Source organism: Mesoplodon densirostris, chromosome 17 (assembly GCF_025265405.1).
Source record: "Mesoplodon densirostris isolate mMesDen1 chromosome 17, mMesDen1 primary haplotype, whole genome shotgun sequence".
In the NCBI taxonomy this organism is placed as follows: domain Eukaryota; kingdom Metazoa; phylum Chordata; class Mammalia; order Artiodactyla; family Ziphiidae; genus Mesoplodon; species Mesoplodon densirostris.
Window position 1 is genome coordinate 40532945 of NC_082677.1, and position 27084 is coordinate 40560028.

General features: G+C 36.8%; 1 protein-coding gene across 2 annotated transcripts in view; it reads right to left on the bottom strand.

Moving 5' to 3' along the window:
- The window catches only part of PCDH9 (protocadherin 9), a 989662-nt gene that overhangs the window by 868248 nt on the left and 94330 nt on the right, over positions 1–27084 (bottom strand). The window contains exon 3 of one of the 2 annotated variants that reach the window (XM_060079961.1): positions 5914–5959. The exons of the other annotated variant lie outside the window; for it this stretch is intronic. Coding sequence (XP_059935944.1) covers positions 5951–5959 — 9 coding nt within the window. The 3' untranslated portion in view covers positions 5914–5950. Of the gene's footprint in view, positions 1–5913; positions 5960–27084 lie in introns of those variants that run through there. 2 annotated transcript variants of the gene reach the window in all.

A 27084-nucleotide genomic window follows, 5' to 3' on the forward strand; every position in this document is an offset into this window, starting at 1 on the left:
AGGGAATGGACTTGAGGACACGTTGTGGAGGGGGGGAAGCTGGGGCGAAGTGAGAGTATCATCGATATATATATACACTACCGAATGTAAAATAGATAGCTAATGGGAAGCAGCAGCATAGCACAGGGAGATCAGCTTGGTGCTTTGTGATAACCTTGAGGGGTGGGATAGGGAGGATGGGAGGGAGGCTCAAGAGGGAGGGGACATGGGGACATGTGTATGCATATGGCTGATTCACTTTGGTGTACCACAGAAACTAACACAGTATTGTGAAGCAATTACACTGCAATAAAGATCTATTAAAATAATGAAATAGGACTATTAAAAATATCTTTCAAACAGATATTTAGATTAGTTTATGCTACCTAACATAAGATAGGTAAATGCAGAATGTGCTACTCAGCAATAAACTATCACAGAAAAGAGTTATGGAACAAAATTTAGAGTTGAGTAGACAAAATTTGTGCAATCTGGAAGTGTGGAGATTTACATAGGGAAATTTCACAAATTCATTTGTTTCCTCAGGATTCAGGAATAGAACTTAGACCCAGGCATCAATTGAGCAAAAGTGTAATCTACCTTGAGAAACAGAAACTTAACCTGCATTATTTTGTTTTTAAGAAGATTACATGTTTTAGAAATGCTTAAGCAATGGTTTACAATTTTTTTTTTAAACAACTAGAAGAGGGTATGGAGCATGGAGCCAGATTAGTACCTTGAGGACCTCAACGAATGGTGCAAGTTGGTTAGAAAGTTACTGGGCCAGATAGTCATGAGTAGGTTGGGCTGGGAACACTGTGTTTTAATCACTTTAGTGGCTTTTGTTTTACAATGCCAGATCTTCCACAGTCTGTTTATGTTTTTTCATAAAATATGTAAATATATGCAGAAAACGATTACGTATTCATCTTACTCTAAATTTATAACTTCGTGTGCCACTTCTTTAATAATCTCATACTATTCCTAAAAACAGAAAATATATTTAAATATATGAGGAATTTAAGAATACTTTCTCTTTTTTCCCAAGCCTATATATGTACATAGTGTGTGAATTAAAAGTTTTCAAAACTCTACTGTTTATCATGCCTGTGCATTAATAGATAATAAGGGTCCACTTAAATGCCCTGAAGAAGGCTGATAGTGCATCTAGAAAAAGCATTTATATTTATACAGTTGTTCTTAGTCTAAGTCTATGTGCAATTACATAATGAAATGTGCCTTATACATTCTTCTCCATACACAGTCCACCCCTGTGGACCCAGGTATTATCTGTTATCTGTTATGAATGTGAATCTTCACTAGCCCTCACTCATGGCTAATGCCTGGAATTAAGGATTAAAATTGAGTGACTTAATTCCTTTTTCTGCCACCCAACAACTTGGCTTTCCCTACACAACTCTTCTTCTTTTGCTTCTCCCCTTTTCTCCTTTAATCTTTGCACCACTCAATCTTAAAGATCTGGTTTAAAGTACGACTTCCAATGTAATTATCTCTAACTTTTCCCTGGCACAACAAACTCAATGGCTTTCTCATTATTGCTTACATAATTCTTTAAACATAGTTCAATTACATTGCAACTGTGTTTAGTCACAGGAATACTTGGTCCAATATGACAAAGATTAGGTCTCATTATTTTCATTATTTGAATCCTCAGTGTCACATGTTAAGCCCTCTTTAAAACTTGCCAAAATCAATTAATAATGCTTTTTTTCTCATTTATGTAATACTGTAAAGTCTTCAAGTTATTTTCTCATATATCATGACACAAAAAATATAGACTTTGCAATAAGGAGTCAGCATATGTTTTTAAGTAGCTGAAAAACATCTTATTTTGAGGTTATTATTTAGACCACTGCAGAGGAAATGGGTCTAGAAGCACTATTGCATTGAAAAGGAACACTCCATTGTTAACCAAATCTATCTATTTATTAATCTACTCCATAACTATTGACTTCCTACCTTATATTCTGATGAATTGTTTTTCTTTTTTTTTTTTTTTTCAGTACACGGGCCTCTCACTGTTGTGGCCCTGTTGTGGGAAGCCCTCTGATGGATTTTGAAGACACCAATTATACATTCCGTCAAACAACTTGGATTTGAGCAGTGGGAGAGACAGAGCTATCATAAAATAATCTTCATTTCTTTCAGAGTATTTCCTTACATAAACATTTGTTTTTAGAATTTGGAAAATGTTACAAAAGATAAGAATCAATGTACACAGTAAGATTTGCGAATATAATTTATTTTGGCCCTAAAAGTAGTCTGGGACATACAGACTTTTATTTCTGCTTCTCCTGGAAGCTCCAACTATTTGTCCCACAAGCAAACAATGAGCATGAGCTGTCATTTTAGAAGGCATTGAACCTGCAGCTCCCATGAGTTACTGTACTGGGATTGGGAAAATCTGCTCTGTGTTCTGCCAGAGAATTACAACATATTGCTGCCTGGAGCAATGTTAACTTTTAATGTCTTTGTTGTAGGATCTTAAGCTTTTTTTCCCCCATCATACAGAATAATTATTTTCCTCTGCCCTTTTCCACATTACTTTGTATTGCACTCTCTAATCTTTTTACATATTATCAGCAATCTCAAGAGAATGCCACTTAAACTTACACACCTTTCAGAATTTTCAGTTAGAAAAAGTATTTGTGTAATAGCAATGAATACAATCTTCTTGATACAAGATCATATGAATATTTCTGCCTATAAGAAAACTCTTTTGTTATAAAGTGGAAAGTGGTCTGGATTTGAAAGTGCAAAAGACTTGGACTATTTGGGCCCTGCTGAAATGTATGTCATTTTATAAAACTCATATCATTCCCCTGGGCTTCAATTTCCTCACCTACCTCTGGATTATTTGTTTGTTTTGCTCTATTTTTTTAAATAGTATAGTTGATCATGATGAATACACTCTAAACACATTGTCTTAAAAAAGAAACTGCATTTATGTTAAGATGGCCAAGTTGAATTTATTGACAAGGCCTCTCCCAATGTCTATTATTTGGTCTAGATCCTGATTTGTTTTCCTTTTGTTCTTTCTTATTTATGCATAACTGAATTACAAATATGACAATTCCAACTGCAATAAAAATTAATGTCTATGTAAATAAGATATGGCACTTAATTGTAAGTACCAAGCATTTCTTACAGGGCAGAGATGCTTGTGAAAAGACCTCAATATCCCTTAAATGCTTTCATCTTCATGGTATGTTATACATATTTTCTAGGTTATTCTTAGCAATAACCTCATGAAGAACATGTTAACACTATTTTACAGATGAGAAAGATGAGGTTCAGGGTGAAGTTAATAATTAGGAAGCAAGGATCCTGTTCAGGTTAATGTAACTCTACCACACCAGAAAATCTTCAAGGGAGATCAGGTAAATAATATTGCTTTTAATTTGGAGCTTAGGTCATCCATGAAATTCATTTTATTCTTTTTGAGAAACAGTTCTGTCATTATTTTTTTAGTGACACAAACATTGAAAACTGTTATTCAATAGAGATAATCAAAATTAGTATGCAAATTCCCTAATTAGGTTTTTGGCTTTATAATTGATTCGTTCATTTCTTTATTCAGGTATTAATATGTTTTCAAATTAGCTTGATTCATCCCTTCAAATTTGGAAGGACAAAGTCTATTCACTTTTACAGACATGTTGCAGTAAAGGACTCTTTACCCATTTTTATATCCTTACCCGATTCACAAAAGATAAGTTCCTAGAATCAGGAAGCACATAAATAAAGACTGCCATGGTCTGTTACTTTCAGATGGACATATACAGCAGCATATTTCCTGCCAATGCTGAGAGCTGTTACCACGCAGAACTCCTTCCTTTCCTCTCCTCGCCTGGCTCCAGTTAGAGCAAATCAAGACCTGGCTGTGCTCCAACGTATCACCTCATGTTACATGTCTAAGGTAAAGGATGCTCTTCATCCCTTATAAACATACACCTGGTTGGAGAAAAAGCTTTCATTACTTATGTTTCTATTCCTAAAGTTTTCACACTAGCCAAAGCTCTACTTTGATTCTCTTCTATTCATATATGTATCTTTCTAAAGCAATTTAATGACACTTATCATTGGTTAATATGACTATAAAATTATGAAAGTATGATTAAAACAGAGTTTGTGCCTACAATTAAACTTAGTATCTATCATCTCATTCTTTTTTTAACCTAAAGAAAATACGAGGTGTTAAAGAACTGACTTGTTCTGAATACTTAGAAGATATTAAAAGTTTGAGAGAAGTGATGAAAAGAAAAACAACTTAATTGATTTCTGTACTTTTTCTTCATAAAACACCTAGTCACTGTAGGTTATGAAACATCTGTTATTTACATGTATGTTGTATACTATTGCTCAAAATTAGCTCAGGTTAATTAGCTAGACAGTACTAAAGAATCACTCAAGCAGTATCTTAATTCTCAAAATATGAATCACCTGAAGAGTTAAAGGAACATTAACAAAAATGCTTGCTATCATGCCTGACTGAATGTGTCTTTAATTGTAATTTACAGAAATATTCTGAATTATTCTTTGAGTTTTTTGTTTTTAAATACTAAATAATAATCCATATTCTCAAAAGAGTCAAATGCATGCATTTCATAACCACTAAGTATTGTCAAAGCAATGACATCTGCTACTCCTAGAGACAAGGAAGATAAACTGAGTTTAAGTATGCTCAGGTCTTTGCTATTCACGACAAATAAATACTACAACTGGAAACTCTAAACTCAACTGGATACATGACTAGTGAGGGTGTCTCAGATGTAATAGGCATATATATTCATTGGAAGACTTTAATATACACTTACTGGATACCCAACATGTCTAAGGAATATTATAGGTGTAATGAAAAATAAGAGTGTATAAATAACCTGTTTTCTTTCCTCAAGCATCTTTCAATCTTGTGAAGTAGAAAAGGATGTTAAAAATTAATTCTATAACAAGGTAGAAGGTCCTATGGGGTTTCTTAATCAGTTCTTAGCTGTAAAACAAGAAACATATTGTTGGTAACCCAGTATTATTTATGACAAACCGAAAGCACTTTTCAAGCTACATTATTCTTTATTAAATTTAACAACCTAACATCTACTAGTGTATCACCCCTACCTTTCTTGGGCTATTATTTGTTGATATGTATCATTGACATCAGATTCAGCAATTCTTTCTGGTTTTGATTAAGTCTTTGGAGGAGGAACAAAAGGAAACTTCTTTTGAAGTACACAGTGAATTAGAAGTGGGAATAGAAAAAAAAATTTGGATTCTCTCTGGTTTTACATTTTGTACTTCCTATGGTCATTGCTGTCTAGAGTAGATTTCAGCTGTCCTGGCAGAGTGTTAATTGTTCATCAAGCTCTTTCCCTGTGGGATGAGAACCATTTCACTGGTGTTGAGAAAAAGATTTCTGTATACCTTCTATGTGATGCATTCATGTTGATGACATGAATGTATTCAGTTTCACCTCATTGAGTTTTACTAATTTAGATATTCCCAAGAACCAGATAGGTCCTGGTACAATTCCCTAAATTAACACCTTAAGAGAGTGACTTGTTTATGTCAATATAGCCAATGACAAGCCTGGAACTAGAAATCGGTCATATGGAAGTGAACGGGTCTTGGGCTTGGAGTCAGTGCAGAGTGCAAATCCTAGTTCTTTCACTCATGAAACCTCTGACTCTGGGCAAGTCTTTGAGCCTCAGGTCCTCATCTGCAAACCTGGGGATTCTTAGAGAGGTGTGGAAATATAGTAGAGAAATGGCTGTAAAAAGTCTGTGTCTGATGCAGAGCAGCCACTCATAAAATGCTCACCCCTTATTCTTTCCTAGCTTCTAGAGCAGTACTGTTCATGGTGTGCCACTGTCCTCATATAGACATGGATTTGGACTTACAGTGTCATCTTTTGCAGCTCCTCTGTGACTTGGCAGCCTGACACAGAGCACGTGCTTTAGCATTGCTGATGGAAGAATAATATAACCTTGTTAGGGAATGATTAAATGTTTTTCCTTATTCTTTATTCTTAAACCGTATTCTCTTTACCTACACTTAGTGTAGGTGTGGTGTGGAGGGCATGGCTTAAAATAAAAGCTCTGAGACTTTACCTGGCCAGGGGTAAGAGGGAACAAATTCCTTTGTTATAGAAATATTAAACTACAGAGAAATCACAACATAATTGTGGATATGGCATAATGAGGAAGGAGAAGTGAATAAGTTCTGGGAAGTTTTGAACCTATGTTGTTTATCTCATTCAATATCAGTGAATATAACCATCATCCATACTTGGATACTAGTTCTTGACATACTTGGAATTTAGGTCTTTTTAGCTTTGAATTCAATAAAATGTAGAATAAGTCACCCATAACCATCTCTCATATATTCTAGTGGGCTTGTCTCTCATATTTTCACCTATATTTGCTTAATTTGTCTTAGATTGAGCATACATCTTTACATGTTGTCTGCCTTTTAGTTTGGCCATCTAGTGTCCCTTTGAAAAGATTCTTCTGATGTTATAATGACAATCATATTGCAACATATAAATGTATCAAATCAACATGTTTTGCACCTTCAACTTACACAATGTTATATGTCAAATATATTTCAGTTGAAGAAAGTTTCTTCCTAAAGTTTATATACATATATATGTATAATTTTATATAATATTCATCTGAGTTGAGAGCAATGGGATGATTATTTAACATGTTAAATGTCCTAATCTCCTCTTGCTACAACACTCTCTATATTTTAAGAATTTCAAAGCATCTCTTTCTACATTTTTCCTTCATGTATTTACATATAAAGAGTTGAAAGTTTTGAGAAGTATGATAACCAAAATATTTATATAATAAAATAGACATCGAGTTTAAGACGATCAGCCTTTTTTTTTTAACATCTTTATTGGAGTATAATTGCTTTACAATGTTGTGTTATCTTCTGCTGTATAACAAAGTGAATCAGCTATATGTATACATATACCCCCATATCCCCTCCCTCTTCCGTCTCCCTCTCACCCTCTCTATCCCACCTCTCTAGATGGTCACAAAGCACCGAGCTGATTTCCCTATGCTATGCAGCTGCTGCCCACTAGCTATTTATATTTCATTTAATAGTGTAAATATGTCAATGCTACTCTCTCACTTCATCCCAGCTTACTCTTCACACTCCCCGTGTCCTCAAGTTCATTCCCTATGTCTGGATCTCTATTCCTCTCCTGGCTCTAGGTTCACCAGGACTTTTTTTTTTTTTTTTTTTTTTTTTAGATTCCATATATATGTGTTAACATGCAGTATTTATTTTTCTCTTTCTGACTTCCTTCACTCTGTACGACAGACTCTAGATCCATCCACCTCACTGCAAATAACTCTGTTTCATTTCTTTTTTAGGCTGAGTAATATCCCATTGCATAAATGTGCCACATCTTCTTTATCCATTCATCTGTTGATGGACACTTAGGTTGCTTCCATGCCCAGGCTGTTGTAAATAACGCTACAATGAACATTGTGGTACATGATTCTTTTTGAACTACAGTTTGCTCAGAGTATATGCCTAGTAGTCGGATTGCTAGGTCATATGGTAGTTCTAGTTTTAGTTTTTTAAGGAACCTCTATACTGTTCTCCATAGTGGCTGCATCAATTTACATGCCCACCAATGGAAGCGTGTTCCTTTTTTTTTTTTTTTTTTGCGGTATGCGGGCCTCTCACTGCTGTGTCCTCTCCTGTTGCAGAGCACAGGCTCCAGACACACAGGCCCAGCGGCCATGGCTCATGGGCCTAGCCACTCCACGGCATGTGGGATCTTCCCAGACTGGGGCACGAACTGGTGTCCCCTGCATCGGCAGGTGGACTCTCAACCGCTGCACCACAAGGGAAGCCCTGTAGATTTTTTAATGATGGCCATTCTGACCGGTGTGAGGTGATACCACATTGTAGTTTTGATTTGCATTTCTCTAATGATTAGTGATGTTGAGCATCCTTTCATGTGTTTGTTGGTCATCTGTATATCTTCTTTGGAGAAATGTCTATTTAGGTCTTCTGCCCATCTTTGGATTGGGTTGTTTGTGTTTTTGATATTGAGCTGCATGAGCTGCTTGTGTATTTTGGAGATTAATCCTTTGTCAGTTGCTTTGTTTGCAGATATTTTCTCCCATTCTGAGGGTTTTCTTTTCGTCTTGTTTATGGTTTCCTTTGCTGTGTAAAAGCTTTTATTTCATTAGGTCCCATTTGTTTATTTTTGTTTTTATTTCCACACTCTAGGAGATTGGTCAAAAAGGATCTTGCTGTGACTTAGATGTCAAAGAGTATTCTTCCTATGTTTTCCTGTAAGTTATATAGTGTCTGACCTTATATTTAGGTCTGTAATCCACTTTGAGTTTTTTTGTGTGTATGGTGTTAGGAAGTGTTCTAATTTCATTCTTTTACATGTAGCTGTCCAGTTTTCCCAGCACCACTTATTGAAGAGGCTGTATTTTCTCCATTGCATAGAGATAAGATCACCATATGTGTGTGGGTTTATCTCTGGGCTTTCTATCCTGTTCCATTGATCTATATTTCAGTTTTTGTGCCAGTACCATACTGTCTTGATTACTGTAGCTTTGCAGTGTAGTGTGAAGTCAGGGAGCCTGATTCCTCTAGCTTTGTTTTTGTTTCTCTAGTTTGTTTTGGCTCTTTGGGGTCTTTTGTGTTTCCATACGAATTGCAAAAATTTTTGTTCTAATTCTGTGAAGAATGCCATTGGTAGTTTGATAGGTATTGCATTGAATCCATAGATTGCTTTGGGTAGTAAAATCATTTTCACAATGTTGATTCCAATCTAAGAACATGGTATATCTTTCCATCTGTTGTATCATCTTTAATTTCTTTCATCAGTGCCTTATAGTTTTCTGCATACTGGTCTTTGTCTCCTTAGGTATGTTTATTCTTAGGTATTTTATTCTTTTTATTGCAATGGTAAATGGGAGCGTTTCCTTAATTTCTCATTTTCATCTTTCATTTTTAGTGTATAGGAATGCAAGAGATTTCTGTCCATTAATTTTGTATCCTGCTACTCTAACAAATTCATTGATTAGCTCTACTAGTCTTCTGGTAGCATTTCTAGGATTCTCTATGTATAGTATCATATCATCTGCAAACAGTGACAGTTTTACTTCTTCTTTTCCCATTTGTATTCCTTTTATTTCTTTTTCTTCTCTGATTGACATGGCTAGGACTTCCAAAACTATGTCAAATAATAGCAGTGAGAGTGGGCAACCTTGTCTTGCTCCTGATCTTAGAGTAAATACTTTCAATTTTTCACCATTGAGAATGATGTTGGCTGTGGGTTTATCATATATGGCCTTCATTAGGTTGAGGTAGGTTCCCTCTATGCTTACGTTCTGGTGAGTTTTTAGCATAAATGGGTGTTGAATTTTGTCCAAAGCTTTTTTGCATCTATTGAAATGATCATATGGTTTTCATCTTTCAATTTGTTAATATGGTGTATCACATTGACTGATTTCAGTATATTGAAGAATCCTTGCATTCCTGGAATAAACCCCACTTGATCATGGTGTATGATTCTCTTAACGTGCTGTTGGATTCTGTTTGCTAGCATTTTGCTGAGGATTTTTGCATCTATGTTCATCATTGATATTGGCCTGTAGTTTTCTTTTTTTGTGTGACACCTTTGTCTGGTTGTGGTAACAGGGTGATGGTGACCTCATAGAATGAGTTTCAGAGTGTCCCATCCTCTGCTATAATTTGGAAGAGTTTGAGAAGGACAGGTGTCAGCTTTCCTCTAAATGTTTGATAGAATTCGCCTGTGAAGCCATCTGGTCCTGGGCTTTTGTTTGTTGGAGGATTTTTTTTTTTTTTTTTTTTTTTTTTTTTTTTTTTTTTGCTGTACGCGGGCCTCTCACTGCTGTGGCCTCTCCCGTTGCGGAGCACAGGCTCCGGACACACAGGCTCCGCGGCCATGGCTCGCGGGCCCAGCCGCTCCGCGGCATGTGGGATCTTCCGGGATCGGGGCACGAACCCGTGTCCCCTGCATCGGCAGGCGGACTCTCAACCACTGCGCCACCAGGGAAGCCCCTGTTGGAGGATTTTTAATCACAGTTTCAATTTCATTACTTGTGATTGGTCTGTTTATATTTTCTATTTCTTCCTGGTTCAGTTTCAGGAGGTTGTGCTTTTCTAAGAATTTGTCCATTTCTTCCAGGTTGTCCATTTTATTGGCATATAGTTGCTTGTAGTAATCTCTCATGGTCTTTTGTATTTCTGCAGTATCAGTTGCTACTTCTCCTTTTTCATTTCTAATTCTGTTGCTTTGAGTCTTCTTTTTTTGCTTTATGAGTCTGGCTAATGGTTTATCAATTTTGTTTATCTTCTCAAAGAACCAGCTTTTAGTTTTATTGATGTTTGTTATTGTTTCCTTCATTTCTTTTTCATTTATTTCTGATCTGATCTTTATGATTTTGTTCCTTCTGTTAACTTTGGGGGGGGTTGTTCTTCTTTCTCTAATTGCTTTAGATATAAGGTTAGGTTGTTTATTTGAGATTTTTCTTGTTCCTTGAGGTAGGATTGCATTGCTGTAAACTTCCCTCTTAGAACTGCTTTTGCTGCATCCCACAGGTTTTGGGTTGTCTTGTTTTCATTGTCATTTGTTTCTACGTTTTTTTAAATTTCCTCTTTGATTTCTTCAGTGATCACTTGGTTATTAAGTAGTGTACTGTTTAGCCTCCATATGTTTGTATTTTTTTTACAGATCTTTTCCTGTAATTGATATCTAGTCTCATAGCATTGTGGTTGGAAAAGATACTTGATACAATTTCGTTTTTCTTAAATTTACCAAGGCTTGATTTGTGACCCATGATATGACCTATCCTGGAGAATGTTCCATGAGCACTTGAGAAGAAAGTGTATTCTGTTGTTTTTGGATGGAATGTCTTATAAATATCAGTTAAGTCCTTCTTATCTAATGTGTCATTTAAAGCTTGTGTTTCCTTATTTATTTTCATTTGGGATGATCTGTGCATTGGTGAAAGTGAGATGTTAAAGTCCCCTACTATTATTGTTTTACTGTCAATTTCCCCTTTTAGGGCTGTTAGCATAGGCCTTATGTATTGAGGTGCTCCTATGTTGGGTGCATAAATATTTGCAATTATTATATCTTCTTCTTGAATTGACCCCTTGATCATTGTGTAGTGTCTTTCTTTGTCTCTTGTAATACTCTTTATTTTAAAGTCTATTTTGTCTGATATGAAAATTGTTACTCCAGCTTTCTTTTGATTTCCATTTGCATGGAATATCTTTTTCCATCCCCTCACTTTCAATCTGTATGTGTCTGTAAGCCTGAAGTGGGTCTCTTGTAGACAGCATATTTATGGCATATATGTTATTGCATCCATTCAGCCAGTCTGTCTTTCGGTTGAAGCATTTAATCCATTTTCATTTAAGGTAATTATTGATATGTATGTTCCTATTACCATTTTCTTAATTGCTTTGTATTTGTTTTTGTAGGTCTTTTCCTTCTCTTGTGTTTTCTGCCTAGCATTTGTTGTAAAGCTGGTTTGATGGTGCTGAATTCTCTTAACTTTTGCTTGTCTGTAAAGGCTTTAATTTCTCTGTCAAATCTGAATGAGATCCTTGCTGGTTAGAATCATCTTGGTTGTAAGTTTTTCCCATTCATCACTGTAAATATGTCCTGCCTCTCCCTTCTGGCTTGTAGAGTTTCTGCTGAAAGATCAGCTGTTAACCTTATGGGGGTTCAATTGTATGTTGTTTGTTGCTTTTCCCTTGATGCTTTTAGTATATTTTCTTTGTATTTAATTTTTGATAGTTTGATTAATATGTGTCTTGGTGTGTTTCTCCTTGGTTTTATCCTCTATGGGACTCTCTGTGCTTCCTGGAGTTGATTGATTATTTCCTTTCCCATGTTAGGGAAGTTTTCAACTATAATCCCTTCAAATATTTTCTCAGACCCTTTCTTTTCTCTTCTTCTTCTGGGACCCCTACATTCAAATGTAGGTGCCTTTAATGTTGTCCCAGAGATCTCTGAGACTATCCTCAATTCTTTTCTTTTCTTTCTTTCTTTATTTTTCTATATTCTGCTCTGTTGTAGTTATTTCCACTATTTTATCTTCCAGGTCACTTATTCATTCTTCTGCCTCAGTTATTCTGTTATTGATTCCTTCTAGAAAATTTTTAATTTCATTTATTGTGTTTTTTTCTTCATTGTTTGTTTGCTCTTTAGTTCTTCTATGTCCTCGTTAAATGTTTCTTTTATTTTATTCATTCTATTTCCAAGTTTCTGGATCATGCTTACTATCATTACTCTGAATTCTTTTTCAGGTAGGCTGCATATTTCCTCTCCATTTGTTAGGTCTGGTGGGTTTTTACCTTGCTCCTTCATCTCCTGCATATTTCTCTGTCTTCTCATTTTGTTTAACTTCCAGTGTCTGGGGTCTCCTTTTCACAGGCTGCAGGGTTGTAGTTGTTTTTGGTGTCTGCCCCAGTGGGTAAGTTTGGTTCAATAGCTTGTGTAAGCTTTTGGTGGAGGGGACCAGTCCCTGTGTTCTAGTGAGTGGGGCTGGATCTTGTCTTTCTGGTGGGCATGGGCATGTCCCGAGGTGTGCTTTGGAGGGTCTGTGAACTTAGTATGATTTTAGGCAGCCTCTCTGCTAATGGGTGGGGTTGTGTTCCTGTCTCACTAGTTGTTTGGCATGTGGTGTCCAGCACTGGATCTTGCTAGCCATTGGGTGGAGCTGGGTCTTAGTGTTGAGACAGAGATTTCTGGGAGAACTCACGCCAACTGCTATCATGTGGGGCCAGGAGGTCTCTCGTGGTCCAATGTCCTGAACTTCTCTCTCTCACCTCAGAGGCTCAGGCCTGACAGCAGGCCGGAGCACCAAGACCCTGTCAGCCACACAGCTCCAAAGAAAAGGGTGGAAAAAAATTATATATATATTTTAATTTTTAACATAAAAAAATTTAAAGTTATTAATATAAAAAATTTAAAAAGTAAAATAATAATAAAAAAGAAGAGAGCAACCAAACCAGTAAACAAATCCACTAATGATAAGAAGTTCTAAAAACTACACTAAGATAAACATAAAAATCAGAAGCAAGTCACTCACAGACAGCAATCCCCAAGTCTACTGTTGCTCGCAAAGTCCACTGCCTCAATTTTGGGATGATTCGTTGTCTATTCAGGTATTCCACAGATGCGGGGCACATCATGTTGATTTTGGGGATTTAATCCGCTGCTCCTGAGGCTGCTGGGAGAGATTTCCCTTTCTCTTCTTTCTTCACACAGTTCCCGGGGTTCAGCTTTACTTTTGGCCCCACTTCTGCATGTAGGTTGCCCTCAGTCCTCTGTTCCCCCCCTCCAGACAGGATGGGGTTAAAGCAGCAGCTGATTAGGGGGCTCTGGCTCACTCAGCTGGGGGCAGGAAGGGTATGGTAGTTATAATTGAAGTTCAGGTTGAGCCTGTGGTGGCAGAGGCCGGCATGACATTGCAACAGCCTGAGGCACACCCTGTGCTCTTCAGGGGTTGTCCCTGGATCACAGAACCCTGGTAGTGGTGGGCTGCACAGTCTCCCAGGGTGGGTGTGGATAGTGACCTGTGCTTGAACACAGGATCCTTGGTGGCTGCAGCAGCAGCATTAGAGTTTCATGACCGTCTCTGGTGTCTGAGCTGACAGCCGTGGCTCATACCTATCTCTGGAGCTTGTTTAGGCAATGCTTTGCCTTCTGTCAGCAGACGGGGAAGGAATACCCTCTCCTCAGGCACCCCGAAACAATGGTCTCTTGTCTCTTAGGAAGGTCCAGAGATTTTCTCAGACTCTCTCCTGGTTAGCTGTGGCACACTAGCCCCCTTCAGGCTGTGTTCACGCAGCCAACCCCAGTCATCTCCCTGAGACCAGCCTCTCAGGCTGGTGAGTGCTGGTCAGCACCAATCCTCTGTGCAGGAATCTCTCTGCTTTGCCCTCTGCACCCCTGTTGTGCTTTTCTCCATGGCTCCGAAGCTTCCCCCATGGCCTATCTCCCTGTCTCCACCAGTGAAGGGGCTTCCTAGTGTGTGGAAACTTTCCTCTTTCACAGCTCCCTCCTAGAGGTGCAAGTCCTGTCCCTATTCTTTTGTCTCTGTGTTTTCTTTTTTCTTTTGCCCTACCCAGGTACATGGGGATTTTCTTCCCTTTTGGGAAGTCTGAGTTCTTCTGCCAGCATTCAGTAGGTGTTCTGTAGTAGTTGTTTCACATGTAGATGTATTTTTGATGTATCTGTGGGGAGCAAGGTGATCTCCATGTCTTATTCCTCTGCCATCTTGAAAGTCCCCCACTCAGCCTAACTTTTTAAATTAAATATACAGTTTCAATAAATTGTTAACTTATTATTATAAATATATTAATACATATTTACTTTGTGATGAAAAATTCTTCAAAATAATCTACAAATTTTCCACCAATATTTAATATGAAATATAGCTAACATTTTTAACTGCCTATCATGTACCAGTTATTCTTTTAAGTGTGTTATTTGTACTAGCTAATTTAATAATCCTAGGGGTCTATTAATATCTCCATTTTCCAAATGAGAATACTGAGGTTCAATGAGTTTTAAAAAACTTAGACATGTCATATATTTAGTAAATAGTGATCAGGATTGAAATTTGAGTATCTTGTTCCAGAGCCTGAGCTTTTAGCCACTACCCTATATTAAATTAATTATCATAGTGAAGTTATTTCACTTTTCATTTAACTATTTTAATCAACCAATAACATTGTTCTCTAGTGAACTCTAATATACTCATAAACAGAGTGAAATTTTACCTCTTCTAAATAAACATGCACTAGATCCGTGTAATCAAGGTATTTATAAATGCATTGGTTTTTTAAAGATTTAATTTGTAGATCAGTTGTTCAAATATGGAAACAATAGTGTAAGTGGTGATTAGATGCCAAAGATAGTTACAAAGGCCTGTCTAATCCACTATTAACTAAGTAATTATTAATTAATGCATTAATATTCCTGCATCCTGATAGCAGGGAGACGAGTAAGGCAAAGAACACAGACACGTTTCTTCCCTTTTCTAAGGAGGAATAGGGCTGACTCAGGCAAAACTTTAAAATAGCTAAAGTTTGACTTTGGTATTTCCCAAATATCCCTAGTGTCCTCAAACTGTTTTAGCCCATAGTATTTCATTTCTATGTCAATCAAGATTTTAATTTCCTTAAGTCAATTGATCTTTGTTATGTGTTAGGTGGGGAGCATGGAATTTAAATGAATAACAATATATAAATGACAGTTGTCCCATGATGGACCCAAAAGATATTCCTTGCCCAGTTTAGTAGTAAATTAATTGAATTTGGTCTCTAAATGAGGAGAGCAAAATCCAGATGGCCCTGGAGACAGGTTTTCTCAGTAATTTGGGTAGTTTCATAAGAACCTGGCTCAATAGACCTCAATGGAAGAAGAGGCTGATGTGGAGTTCCCTGAAGTCGTCATCCTCTAAGGCCACCTTGTTGACAGGAAATTCTAGATGTACATAGTTTGCTAGACGTTTCTGTCCCTTGGTGTCTAACAAACATGTAAAGCATTGTTGGGGTGGGCAACCTCCTCATGGAGCATCTTCCCTGTTGTGACTGGTCTAGATATGTCCAGCCTAGACATCCTTCTCTGTGGAATAATGAGAGTTTGGGGGACTTTGGTAGTAATTAACTCTTTCCCTGATATCCTCATACACTGCAGGGTGCCTCTGTGTGTGTGTGTGTGTGTGTGTGTGTGTGTGTGCACACACGTGTGCATGCATGCGTGTGTGCATCCTCTCTGCACTACAGCAGAACAAAGGCTTATGCTGTGGGGAAGGGCATTTTGAACATGTCTTTACTCCAGCTACATCTGGAGTGAGCTCTCCTATACATTTCAAGGTTTTTTTTGTGTTTATTGTATATATGGATATGTAACATACCAAGGCATAGTTTTTCTAATCTCACTAGAGTGAATACCAACAGCTCATGTCATCCATTGCAAGGGAGTCAGTACTGCAGACAGGAGCACTTTGTCCATAAGGATTATTTGCAAATCAGTTGTTTATATGTCTGGCATTTTGTTAATGAAGGGAATGTTTTTATTTTATTTTTTCCAGATGAAGTAGATGATGCTTTGGGATCTTTTTAGCACCACTTTTTTTTTTTTTTTTTTTTTTTGTCAAGTAGGAGGATATTACACAGGTAGTCTCATCAAAGTAATTAGGTTGTTCAATAGGCTCTGTGTATGGCAGTTAATGTGATACATTAGTTAAATTGTAGCCCCAAAGGCTTGTGGGATCAGAATTGCAAACACAATCTGCGTTCCCAAGTCCCATGAACTTATCCCTTTAGGATATACTACCACACTTGTCGTGAGAGGCAACACTGCAATAACTAACAGATTATCATCATAAGGGTCTGAGCAGATTCTCCTGGAGAAAACACTTGTGTAAAGATATTCAGTGTTTAAAGAGCACATCTGGATGTGATGGAATTTTTCCACAACCCCCAGTCCTACCAGCCAAAGATAACACAATGCAAGTAGCCCTGAATGACACTTCAAGCTGAATTCATAAGCAACCTGCCTCATTCAAAGTCAATGAAGAGACAGGACTTACAAGCCCATGCTGAAAAGTTATTGAAATGTGACTGACATCTCAAAGAAACAGTGTCAAAAGACTTGCATGACCTGGTGCTGAAACACAGTGGGGTTAATCAAAGTTATGGCAGTTGCGTACCACAAAGGTATTCCCTAGATTGAGTTATTTATTTTATTTAATTCATATCACAAAGTGGCTTTATTACCACCCTTCTACTTTCTCCCTTTAGCATTCAACCCCCAGTTTGTATTATTGGTTGTAAATTTTTACTTTGGTTATGCTTTAAAAAGGAGGAAGTGTTAGTGAGGCTTCTGTGGATTAACACTGGTGTTACATCTCTTTCCTTTGCTTGAGTTCCCCGAGGAGATCTTGCACTTACACAGTTATGTTCCAATACAGGGTACCTCCTAGGAGAGGAGGATGGAGCAGCTAATCAACAGTCCTGTTAGAATTTTTTCACTAGTACATGAGTTAGATGACTTACTGGAACCCTACGTACTCTCAGAAAGACTCAGGAAGGAGACGGTAGAAATGTTTGACCTTGGTCTATCAAATCATTTTGTCTCTTTTTAATGGGAGACATATTCTACTGCCTAGTTCTAACCACTTGACTACTGTTTTATGTTTATTTATTTATTTATTTATTTATTTTTCCTTTTTCTACTCAATGTCTCCTGAGGGCAGAAGTCAACCTTCTGAGAACAACTCTAACATAACCATGAAAAATAGTTATCAGCAGTTCTGTTATATTTATAATTTATTCTGAATGTTTGCATGAGTTCTCTTTAATATCATTGTAAAATTCAGAAGGTATATCATCATCATCTGACAGTAAAGATAGCTAATAACCATGCCTAACAGAAGAAGGGGATAAAGGAATAAAATAAGACAACTCACTCTGAGATGAACAGAATCTGGTAAATGCTATAATTATGTTCATGGTAATTATGCTCATGTTAAAATTGTGCAAGAAATTTTGAGTTATGTTTATACATGTTAGAAGGTAAAAATGCATGATAGAAATTGTATGCATGAAAAGTGTGTGTGTGTATTTTCAATCCAGTGTTCTGGCCTTATTTCAACTCTTCGCTTTGGTCCAATATATCTTGTTTTTGTTTTTGTTTTCTACTTTGTGAATCTATTAGGAATGAGTCACTAGTTAAAATAGTATAGTCACAAACTTCTATAAGATTGGTTGCTAAGTCAAACATCTGCTCTTCCCTAGAATCTATCTATCTATCTTTCTCTATAACTACATATTCTCTATTCTATAGAGAATATATATATAGATAGATAGATAGATAGATAGATAGACTTTATATACATTCCTTAGAGCTCAAAGATCTGGAAAAGAAATTTGTTTTTCTATCCTTCCAGACAATTCTACAAAATAACACTATAAAATAAGTGCTAGGTTTGATAATATCAAATAAATTATGTATTCTGGAATCAATCCACAATTCATATTAAAGTCTGTCACAATAATACAAGGGAAAAAAAGAGGAAAAAATGACAATAAAATGACTGCATGCTTTGTTATTAATAATTTTAAAAATATTAAAAAGGGATGAGAGTTAGACTTGGGAAAGATCACCTTAGAAAGAAAGTATATCAAACATGACTAGCAAAGAACTTTTCTTTTATGAAGAATAATGGTTTAATGTTTAATTAATCTTATCCATTTCTGCATTTATGGGAAGGCAGAGAAGAGTCTGCTTTATAATGTAGAAAATTAAATATTAAAGCCTTGGTGCCTACCAGACTTACATTTTCTTATTATGAATGAGCATTTTCACTTTCTGCACACACAAAGAAAGAAACAGGAGGTAGATGTAGTTCCTTAGCTCTACAGGAAAGGATTACTTCAAGGTAGTCTCTAGTAGCAAGATGATACCATCTTGCTACTAGAAACAAAAAATGTCAGAGATGAATACATGTTTAAAGCCAAAACAGAAATAAAATGCAAAACTATAAGATGACTATAATATGTAATATAAATCCTTAATTCTAGATGTAGTAAATGAAGTAATTCTTCAGCTTTTGGTCCAAAATTGTACATTGCTTATAGGATATTACAATAGTTTTCATATTTTATGATGCCTTTTCTAGTGAGAAAACTGAAGTAAGGTATTAATTTAAAATAATAAAATGCTGCCAAGATTAAAACACAGAAATAACAGTTGAGAACAACAAAAAGACAGATCGGATATTTAAATGTTTAATTCAAATTGGTGCCTATTTTTGTTACTTATAGTTTAGGCCAGATGATATATTTTGCAATTAAATAGGAAAGTTTGACCTACATTTTAAGCTATCATTTGAACCTTTGGTCTCTAATGTATTATTTATCACAAAGGAAGGATTGTAAAAGAGGTCAAGGAAGGGTCTGTATCACAGGAGTCCCACCTCTTTGGAGATGGATGTGAAATAAATTCATCCCTACTGATCATCAGAGATTCTTTACCCCACTATGTCTGGGATATTGCTCCTGGAAAACAATTGATTTGAACGGAAAAGAAGCCACACATTACCAACATCATTCCTAAACTTAAAGGATTAATACGTGTGATTTAACTTGGCAAATTATTCTAAAATTTTTGTGTGTAATTCTGAACTTGTTGACATCTTGATTGTTAACCCTACAATTTGTTGCCTCTAAGTTTAAACTAGGATAGAAATATTACATACATAAAATCTCAGCGATTTTTTTCACTCATGATTTTTTTCACTATTGCTATTAGAAAGCATTAATAACAATTATGGGGAATTTAGCAGAAAAATTAGAGGAAGTTCAGAAAAAGGTGGGGAAGTAGATAAATTCCAAAGAAACTGTGTACACATCTTTATCTGATTTTCACACATCTTTCAGTTCTACCTCAATGATCATCTTCAGCTACAGATCAGTATGTTGTACAATGTGTTGCTTGGACAAGTGACTCAGAGAGAGATTATGGATATGGTAAACACATGATTTCAGCTACAGTAGGCGTGTAATGGCCTGCATATCCCTACTCTTGATTTAATTACAGGAGACCACCTTTCAGTGAAAACACAACCCTTGCCCACATGTCTATCTGCACATCTGAGTCTGTGTGCCCACACCAACTTCACACCTGGAACTTCTACCATTCTCAGGAAGAGATGCTCTCTTTTCACAGGGACTACAAACACAAGTGTCTAGTTCAGTTTAATTATCTATCAAATTGCTTTTTGTACCTATATGTATGACAAATTCTAATTGGTAAGCTGTATGAAAGTGTAAGGAATCAGAGTTAGAAAATTAAAGTTGATTTTCTGATCAGGGGAAACAAGGAAAGAATGGATATTACTTCACCTTCAATTTTCATTTCTTCCCTATTAGCAACCAAAGCTCCCATTTAACCATGTTACCTAGTACCTTCCCACCTCCAGGAATATATCTGGATTACTTGAAATATACTCTTCATTCACCTTCCCATTTTCTAATCTACAAGTAAAAGCTTATACCTTTCAAGAAGTTTTTCCTGATTTCTCCAGCTAGAAATATCTTAGAGGTTCACAGTTGTGTTTACTCTCTTATATCTATGCCAAATGAAAGTTTAGTTCAAAGACCTTCCATTTTCACTGTGTTTTAGTCAATTTAAATTAAGATATAAAAGCCCTGTTTGTCAAATAGAAGGCATTATTTTTTTTAATATAAATTTATTTATTTATTTATGGCTGCGTTGGGTCTTTTCTTTTTTCTTTTTATTAGCTTCTGCCTTATAACAAAGTGAATCAGTCATACATATACATCTGTTCCTATATCCCTTCCCTCTTGCGTCTCCCTCCCTCCCACCCTCCCTATCCCACCCCTCCAGGTGGTCAGATCTCCTTGTGCTATACAGCTGCTTTCCACTATCTATACATAGTTCATAGCAACAATAAAAGATAAAAGCAGAAATTCACAATAATTTTAACAGTCTGTAAAAGTGTGTCAAAATCAACAACAGAGAAGTTAATAATAATTTATGCCAAGTATAGAACATAGAATTTAAAAAAAATAGGTGACTTTAAATATAGGACTACAAATATGGTTGACAAACTCTATACCAAAAAGATTGAGGTCCTTAATGTATTGTGAGGTGAATAAAGTTAAAATATTCAACACAAGGTGATATGTCAGAGAGAAAGAAAACACTACTCTTCATCTTTCCTTCTAGTTAAAATCTATGTGTTCCTTAGGGACCAGCTCAGATCCAAATACATCAAGATGTCTATCATAACTACTTCACATGTTTTCTGGATGCCTCAAATATTCGTTTTATGTACCACAGTTTAAGATGGTATTTTCTTGTAAGATATTTCAGTGATGCTCCTCAGAAGTTAAATTCATAGATTGGGTACCTGTATCATGAGAAACAAGACTTCAAAAGTTTTCTGCAACTGTCAGACCATATATAGGCAATACTGTGCCCATATAAAATCTGTATATCAGATTTTTGAACAAGAAATGTAAGATCTCAAAAACTAAAAAATAAAATAAATTTGGGATATAACATTTGGATCTATCTACAATAAAAGAGGGGCACAATAAGTTGCTTCAAAATTTTGGTGGGTCTTAAGATGGAGAAAAGTTGATCTATTCATTTTTATTTCAGAGCATAGAGAGAAGAGTAACAGATAAAAATAACAGAGAAGTAGATTTTTAGCTTGACTTGCAACTAAAGCCCCATCATGAAATAGGCCACCCTTAGAATGAGTTTCATATATCTGGATATATTTTCAAATTGGCTGAATGAAACTGCAAGGAATTTGGATCACAATTCTTACATTGCTTGCAAAGTTGGATTACATGACTGCAAGATTTCCTTCAGCTCTACAACTCTATAATTTCAAATTTAAATTCTATGTCATAACATTACAGAAAAAGACAACGTCTTTTCATTAGTTTAATGCTCTATAGAACACTGGTCTATATCAAAGGGAGATAAAAGATTTGCCTAAGAGGGAAATTGGAACAAACCCAGGTTCCCTGGCAGGCAGTTTGTGTTTTAGTTAAATGACTACATCACCTCTTCTTGTGTTGCTCATCTAGAAATGAAAGGTTGTAAAAAGACATTGCTAAGAAAATATCTTAATAGTGAAGTTTAGACTACTCATGGAATAAATTAATCAAAAGCTAGAAAGAGTGACTGTTTCAGGGGCTAATTTAGTTTAGGAATACATGGAAGTCTCATGTTTTCCTTTAAAAGGTTCACAGTGAGGGTAGTATGGAAAAAAATTCTATCTAAAGACACCTGTGAATGTTCATAGTCAGATAGTTCTCTCGAAAGATGTATAGAAATGGAAACTTATTAAGGCAGGAGAGGGAGACATCTGCTCCTGAAAATTTGCTCTGTTGAAAATTTGCATCAATAGCACTTTGATGTTTTTAAAATATATATATCCTATAATTATATTTTCATGTTGAGCAATTGAACTTCTATAAAAGTGACTATTTTTAATAAAATCTTCTAAGACAGCCTCCAAGTGTTTTCAAAATAACTATGAAAGCCAATGTTGACAAAAATATGCAATTTAAAAATCAAAAGCTCTCATGGTGTTATCCTCTTCTTTTCCCATTTTCAATATAGCAAACATCAGGATTCAGGAGAATTTAAAATTCAGAACACTCCCTGAGGTTCTTAGATATAGGTCATTTCATTTAGATAAAAATACAAACTTGTAATAAATGATATAAATCACCCTTTATCACAGGATTAGCTGTTTTGATAATCCAGAATAAGCCCTTTTTTTTGGAACACTAATTCACCACAGCTCATATAAATGGCCACCCCAAGGGGACCTGGAATCACTAGCCTTGCTGCTCACACAGCATTAAGATGACCCTGGAGAATCAGAGCCACTGAAATTGTGGTGCCACAGCCAATTCTCTCTTGCTGCGTTTTGCTCTAACAACATATGCATGCTTCTTCATTTAAAGGTTTTTTTTTCATTCTTTTTGTTTTAATTCAAAAGCACATTCTTAAGGAATATAAGGCTGAATTGCAGGGTGGCTTGCTGCTATAGTATATCTGAAAATACTCCCAAACAGTGGCATATAGAAACATAGCAACTCGCTTGAGAGCAAACAAGGCATCTATAAATACACTCCAGGAGCTTCTAAAACAATGAAGAAGTGTCATCTGGCATGGGTGAGGTGGCAATTTAAACTCTTCAAGTCTTCATTCAAATTGATGCTTAAAATTCTTTCAAATAACTGATTAAACAGAAAAAGAAATCATGTTGTGTTGGTTGGATTTTCTGCCATTGAAACTGGAAAGAAACTGTAGTTATGAAGTAGCAACGACATGTGAGGAATGAGAAATATCCAGTCCCCTGTATAATATGGATTGGTTTATGAAAATCATTCCTGGGGGGAGCCGTGGAGGAGAGCACAGCAACAGGGGTGCAGAGGGCAAAGCAGAGAGATTCCCGCACAGAGGATCGGTGCCGACCAGCCCTCACCAGCCCGAGAGCCTTGTCTGCTCACCCGCTGGAGCGGGCGGGGCTGAGAGATGAGGCTCGGGCTTCGGTCAGAGCGCAGGTAGGGGACTGGCGGCGAGAACACAGCCTGAAGGGGTTAGAGCACCACGGCTGGCCAGGCGGGAGTCCGGGGAAAAGTCTGGAGCTGCCGAAGAGGCAAGACTTTTTCCTTCCCTATTTGTTTCCTGGTGCGCAAGGAGAGGGCATTAAGAGCGCTGCATAAAGGAGCTCCAGGGACGGGTGCGAGCCCCGGCTAACAGCGCGGACCCCAGAGACGGGCATGGAACGCTAAGGTGGCTGCTGCCGCTACCAAGAAGCTTGTGTGCAGCACAGGTCACTATCCACACCCGCCTTCCGGGAAGCCTGTGCAGCCCGCCACTGCCAGGGTCCCGGGATCCAGGGACAACTTCCCCGGGAGAACACACGGCACGCCTCAGGCTGGTGCAACGTCACACCGGCCTCTGCTGCCGCAGGTTCAGCCTGCACCCTGCACACCTCCCACCACACGGCCTGAGTGAGTCAGAGCCCCCCAATCAGCTGCTCCTTTAACCCTGTCCTGTCTGAGCAAAGAACAGACGCCCTTCAGCGACCTAGAGGCAGAGGCAGGGCCAAATCCAAAGCTGAGCCCCGGGAGCTGTGCCAACAAAGAAGAGAAAGGGAAATCTCTCCCAGCAGCCTCAGGAGCAGCAGATTAAATCTCCACAATCAACTTGATGTGTCCTGCATCTCTGTGGAATATCTGAATAGACAATGAATCATCCCAAATTGAGGAGGTGGACTTTGAGAGCAAGATTTATTATTTTTTCCCCTTTTCTGCTTTTTGTGAGTGTGTATGGGTATGCTTCTGTGTGAGATTCTGTCTGTATAGCTTTGCTTTCACCATTTGTCCTAGGGTTCTATCCGTTCGTTTTTTTTTTTTTTTCTTTTACTTAAATTTTTTTCTTAAAATTATTTTGTATTTTAATAACGTTATTTTATTTTATCTTACTTTATTTTACTTTATTTTATCTTCTTTCTTTCTTTCTTTCTTTCATTCATTCTTTCTTTCTTTCTTTCTTTCTACTTTTTCTCCATTTTATTCTGAGCCATGTGGATGAAAGGGTCTTGGTGCTCCAGCCAGGAGTCAGTGTTGTGCCTCTGAGGTGGGAGAGCCAACTTCAGGACACTGGTCCACAAGAGACATCCCAGCTCCACGTAATATCAAATGGCGAAAATCTCCCAGAGATCTCCATCTCAACACCAACAACCAGCTTCACTCAACGACCATCAAGCTACAGTGCTGGATACCGTATGCCAAACAACTAGGAAGAGAGGAACACAAACCCACCCATTAGCAGAGAGGCTGCCTAAAATCGTAATAAGTCCACAGACACCCCAAAACACACCACCAGACGTGGACCTTCCCACAAGAAAGATAAGATCCAGCCTCATCCACCAGAACACAGGCACTAGTCCCCTCCACCAGGAAGCCTACACAACCCACTGAATCAACTTTAGACACTGGGGACAGACAGCAAAAAACAATGGGAACTACGAACCTGCAGCCTGCAAAAAGGAGACCCAAAACACAGTAAGATAAGCAAAATGAGAAGAAAGAAAAACACACAGCGGATGAAGGAGCAAGATAAAAACCCACCAGACCTAACAAATGAAGAGGAAATAGGCAGTCTACCTGAAAAAGAATTCAGAATAATGAGATAAAGATGATCCAAAATCTTAGAAATAGAATAGAGAAAATGCAAGAAACATTTAACAAGGACCTAGAAGAACTAAAGATGAAACAAGCAACAATGAACAACACAATAAATGAAATTAAAAATACTCTAGAAGGGATCAATAACAGAATAACTGAGGCAGAAGAATGGATAAGTGACCTACAAGATAAAATAGTGTAAAAAACTACTGCAGAGCAGAATAAAGAAAAAAGAATGAAAAGAACTGAGGACAGTCTCAGAGACCTCTGGGGCAACATTAAATGCACCAACATTCGAATTATAGGGGTTTCAGAAGAAGAAGAGAAAAAGAAAGGGACTGAGAAAATATTTGAAGAGACTATAGATGAAAACTTCCCTAATATGGGAAAGGAAATACTTAATCAAGTCCAGGAAGCACAGAGAATCCCATACTGGATAAACCCAAGGAGAAACACACCAAAACACATATTAATCAAACTGTCAAATATTAAATACAAAGAAAACATATTAAAAGCAACAAGGGAAAAACAACAAATAACACACAAGGGAATCCCCATAAGGTTAACAGCTGATCTTTCAGCAGAAACTCTGCAAGCCAGAAGGGAGTGGCGGGACATATTTAAAGAGATGAAGGAGAAAAACCTACAACCAAGATTACTCTACCCAACAAGGATCTCATTCAGATTAGATGGAGAAATTAAAACCTTTACAGACAAGCAAAAACTGAGAGAGTTCAGCACCACCAAACCAGCTTTACAAAAATGCTAAAGGATCTTCTCTAGGCAAGAAACACAAGAGAAGGAAAAGACCAACAATAACAAACCCAAAACAATTAAGAAAATGGGAATAGGAACATACATATCGATAATTACCTTAAATGTAAATGGATTAAATTCTCCAATCAAAAGACAAGACTGGCTGAATGGATACAAAAACAAGACCCATAAATATGCTGTCTACAAGAGACCCACTTCAGACCTAGAGACACATACAGACTGGAAGTGAGGGGATGGAAAAAGATATTCCATGCAAATGGAAACCAAAAGAAAGTTGAAGTAGCACTTTTCATATCAGACAAAATAGACTTTAAAATAAAGACTATTAGAAGAGATAAAGAAGGACACTACATAATGATCAAGGGATTGATCCAAGAAGAAGATATAACAATTGTAAATATTTATGCACCCAGCATAGGAGCACCTCAATACATAAGGCAAAAACTGACAGCCATAAACGGGGAATTTGACAGTAACACATTCATAGTAGGGGACTTTAACACCCCACTTTCACCAATGGACAGATCATCCAAAATGAAAAAAAAAATAAGGAAACACGAGTTTTAAATGATAAATTAAACACGATTGAATTAATTGATATTTATAGGACATTCCACCTGAAAAAAACAGAATACACTTTCTTCTCAAGGGATCATGGAACATTCTCCAGGATAGATCATCTCTTGGGTCACAAGTCAAGCCTTGGTAAATTTAAGAAAATTGAAAGCATATTAAGTATCTTTTCCAACCACAATGCTATAAGACTAGATATCAATTACAGGAAAAAATCTGTAAAAAAATACAAACACATAGAAGTAAAATAATACACTATGTGAAAACCAAGAGATCACTGAAGAAATCAAAGAGGAAATAAAAAAATACCTAGAAACAAATGATAATGAAAACAGGGCAAACCAAAACCAGTTCTAAGAGGGAAGTGTATAGCAATACAAACCTACCTTAAGAAACAAGAAACATCTCAAATAAACAAATTAACCTTACACCTAAAGCAATTAGAGAAATAAGAACAAACCCCAACCCTGCCAAATTTAGCAGAAGGAAAGAAATCATAAGATCAGATCAGAAATAAATGAAAAAGAAATGAAGGAAACAATAGCAAAGATCAATAAAACTGAAAGCTGGTTATTTGAGAAGATAAACAAAATTGAAAAACCACTAGCCAGACTCCTCAAGAAAAAAAAAGGGAGAAGATTCAGATCAATAGACTAAGAAATGAAAAAGGAGAAGTAAAAACTGACATTGCAGAAATACGAAAGATCATGAGAGATTACTACAAGCAACTCTATGCCAATAAAATGGATAACCTGGAAGAAATGGACAAATTCTTAGAAATGCACAACCTGCCAAGACTGAATTAGGAAGAAATAGAAAATATGAACAGACCAATCACAAACACTGAAATTGAAACTGTGATTAAAAATCGTCCAACAAACAAAAGCCCAAGACCAGATGGCTTCACAGGTGAATTCTATCAAACATTAAGAGAAGAGCTAACACCTATCC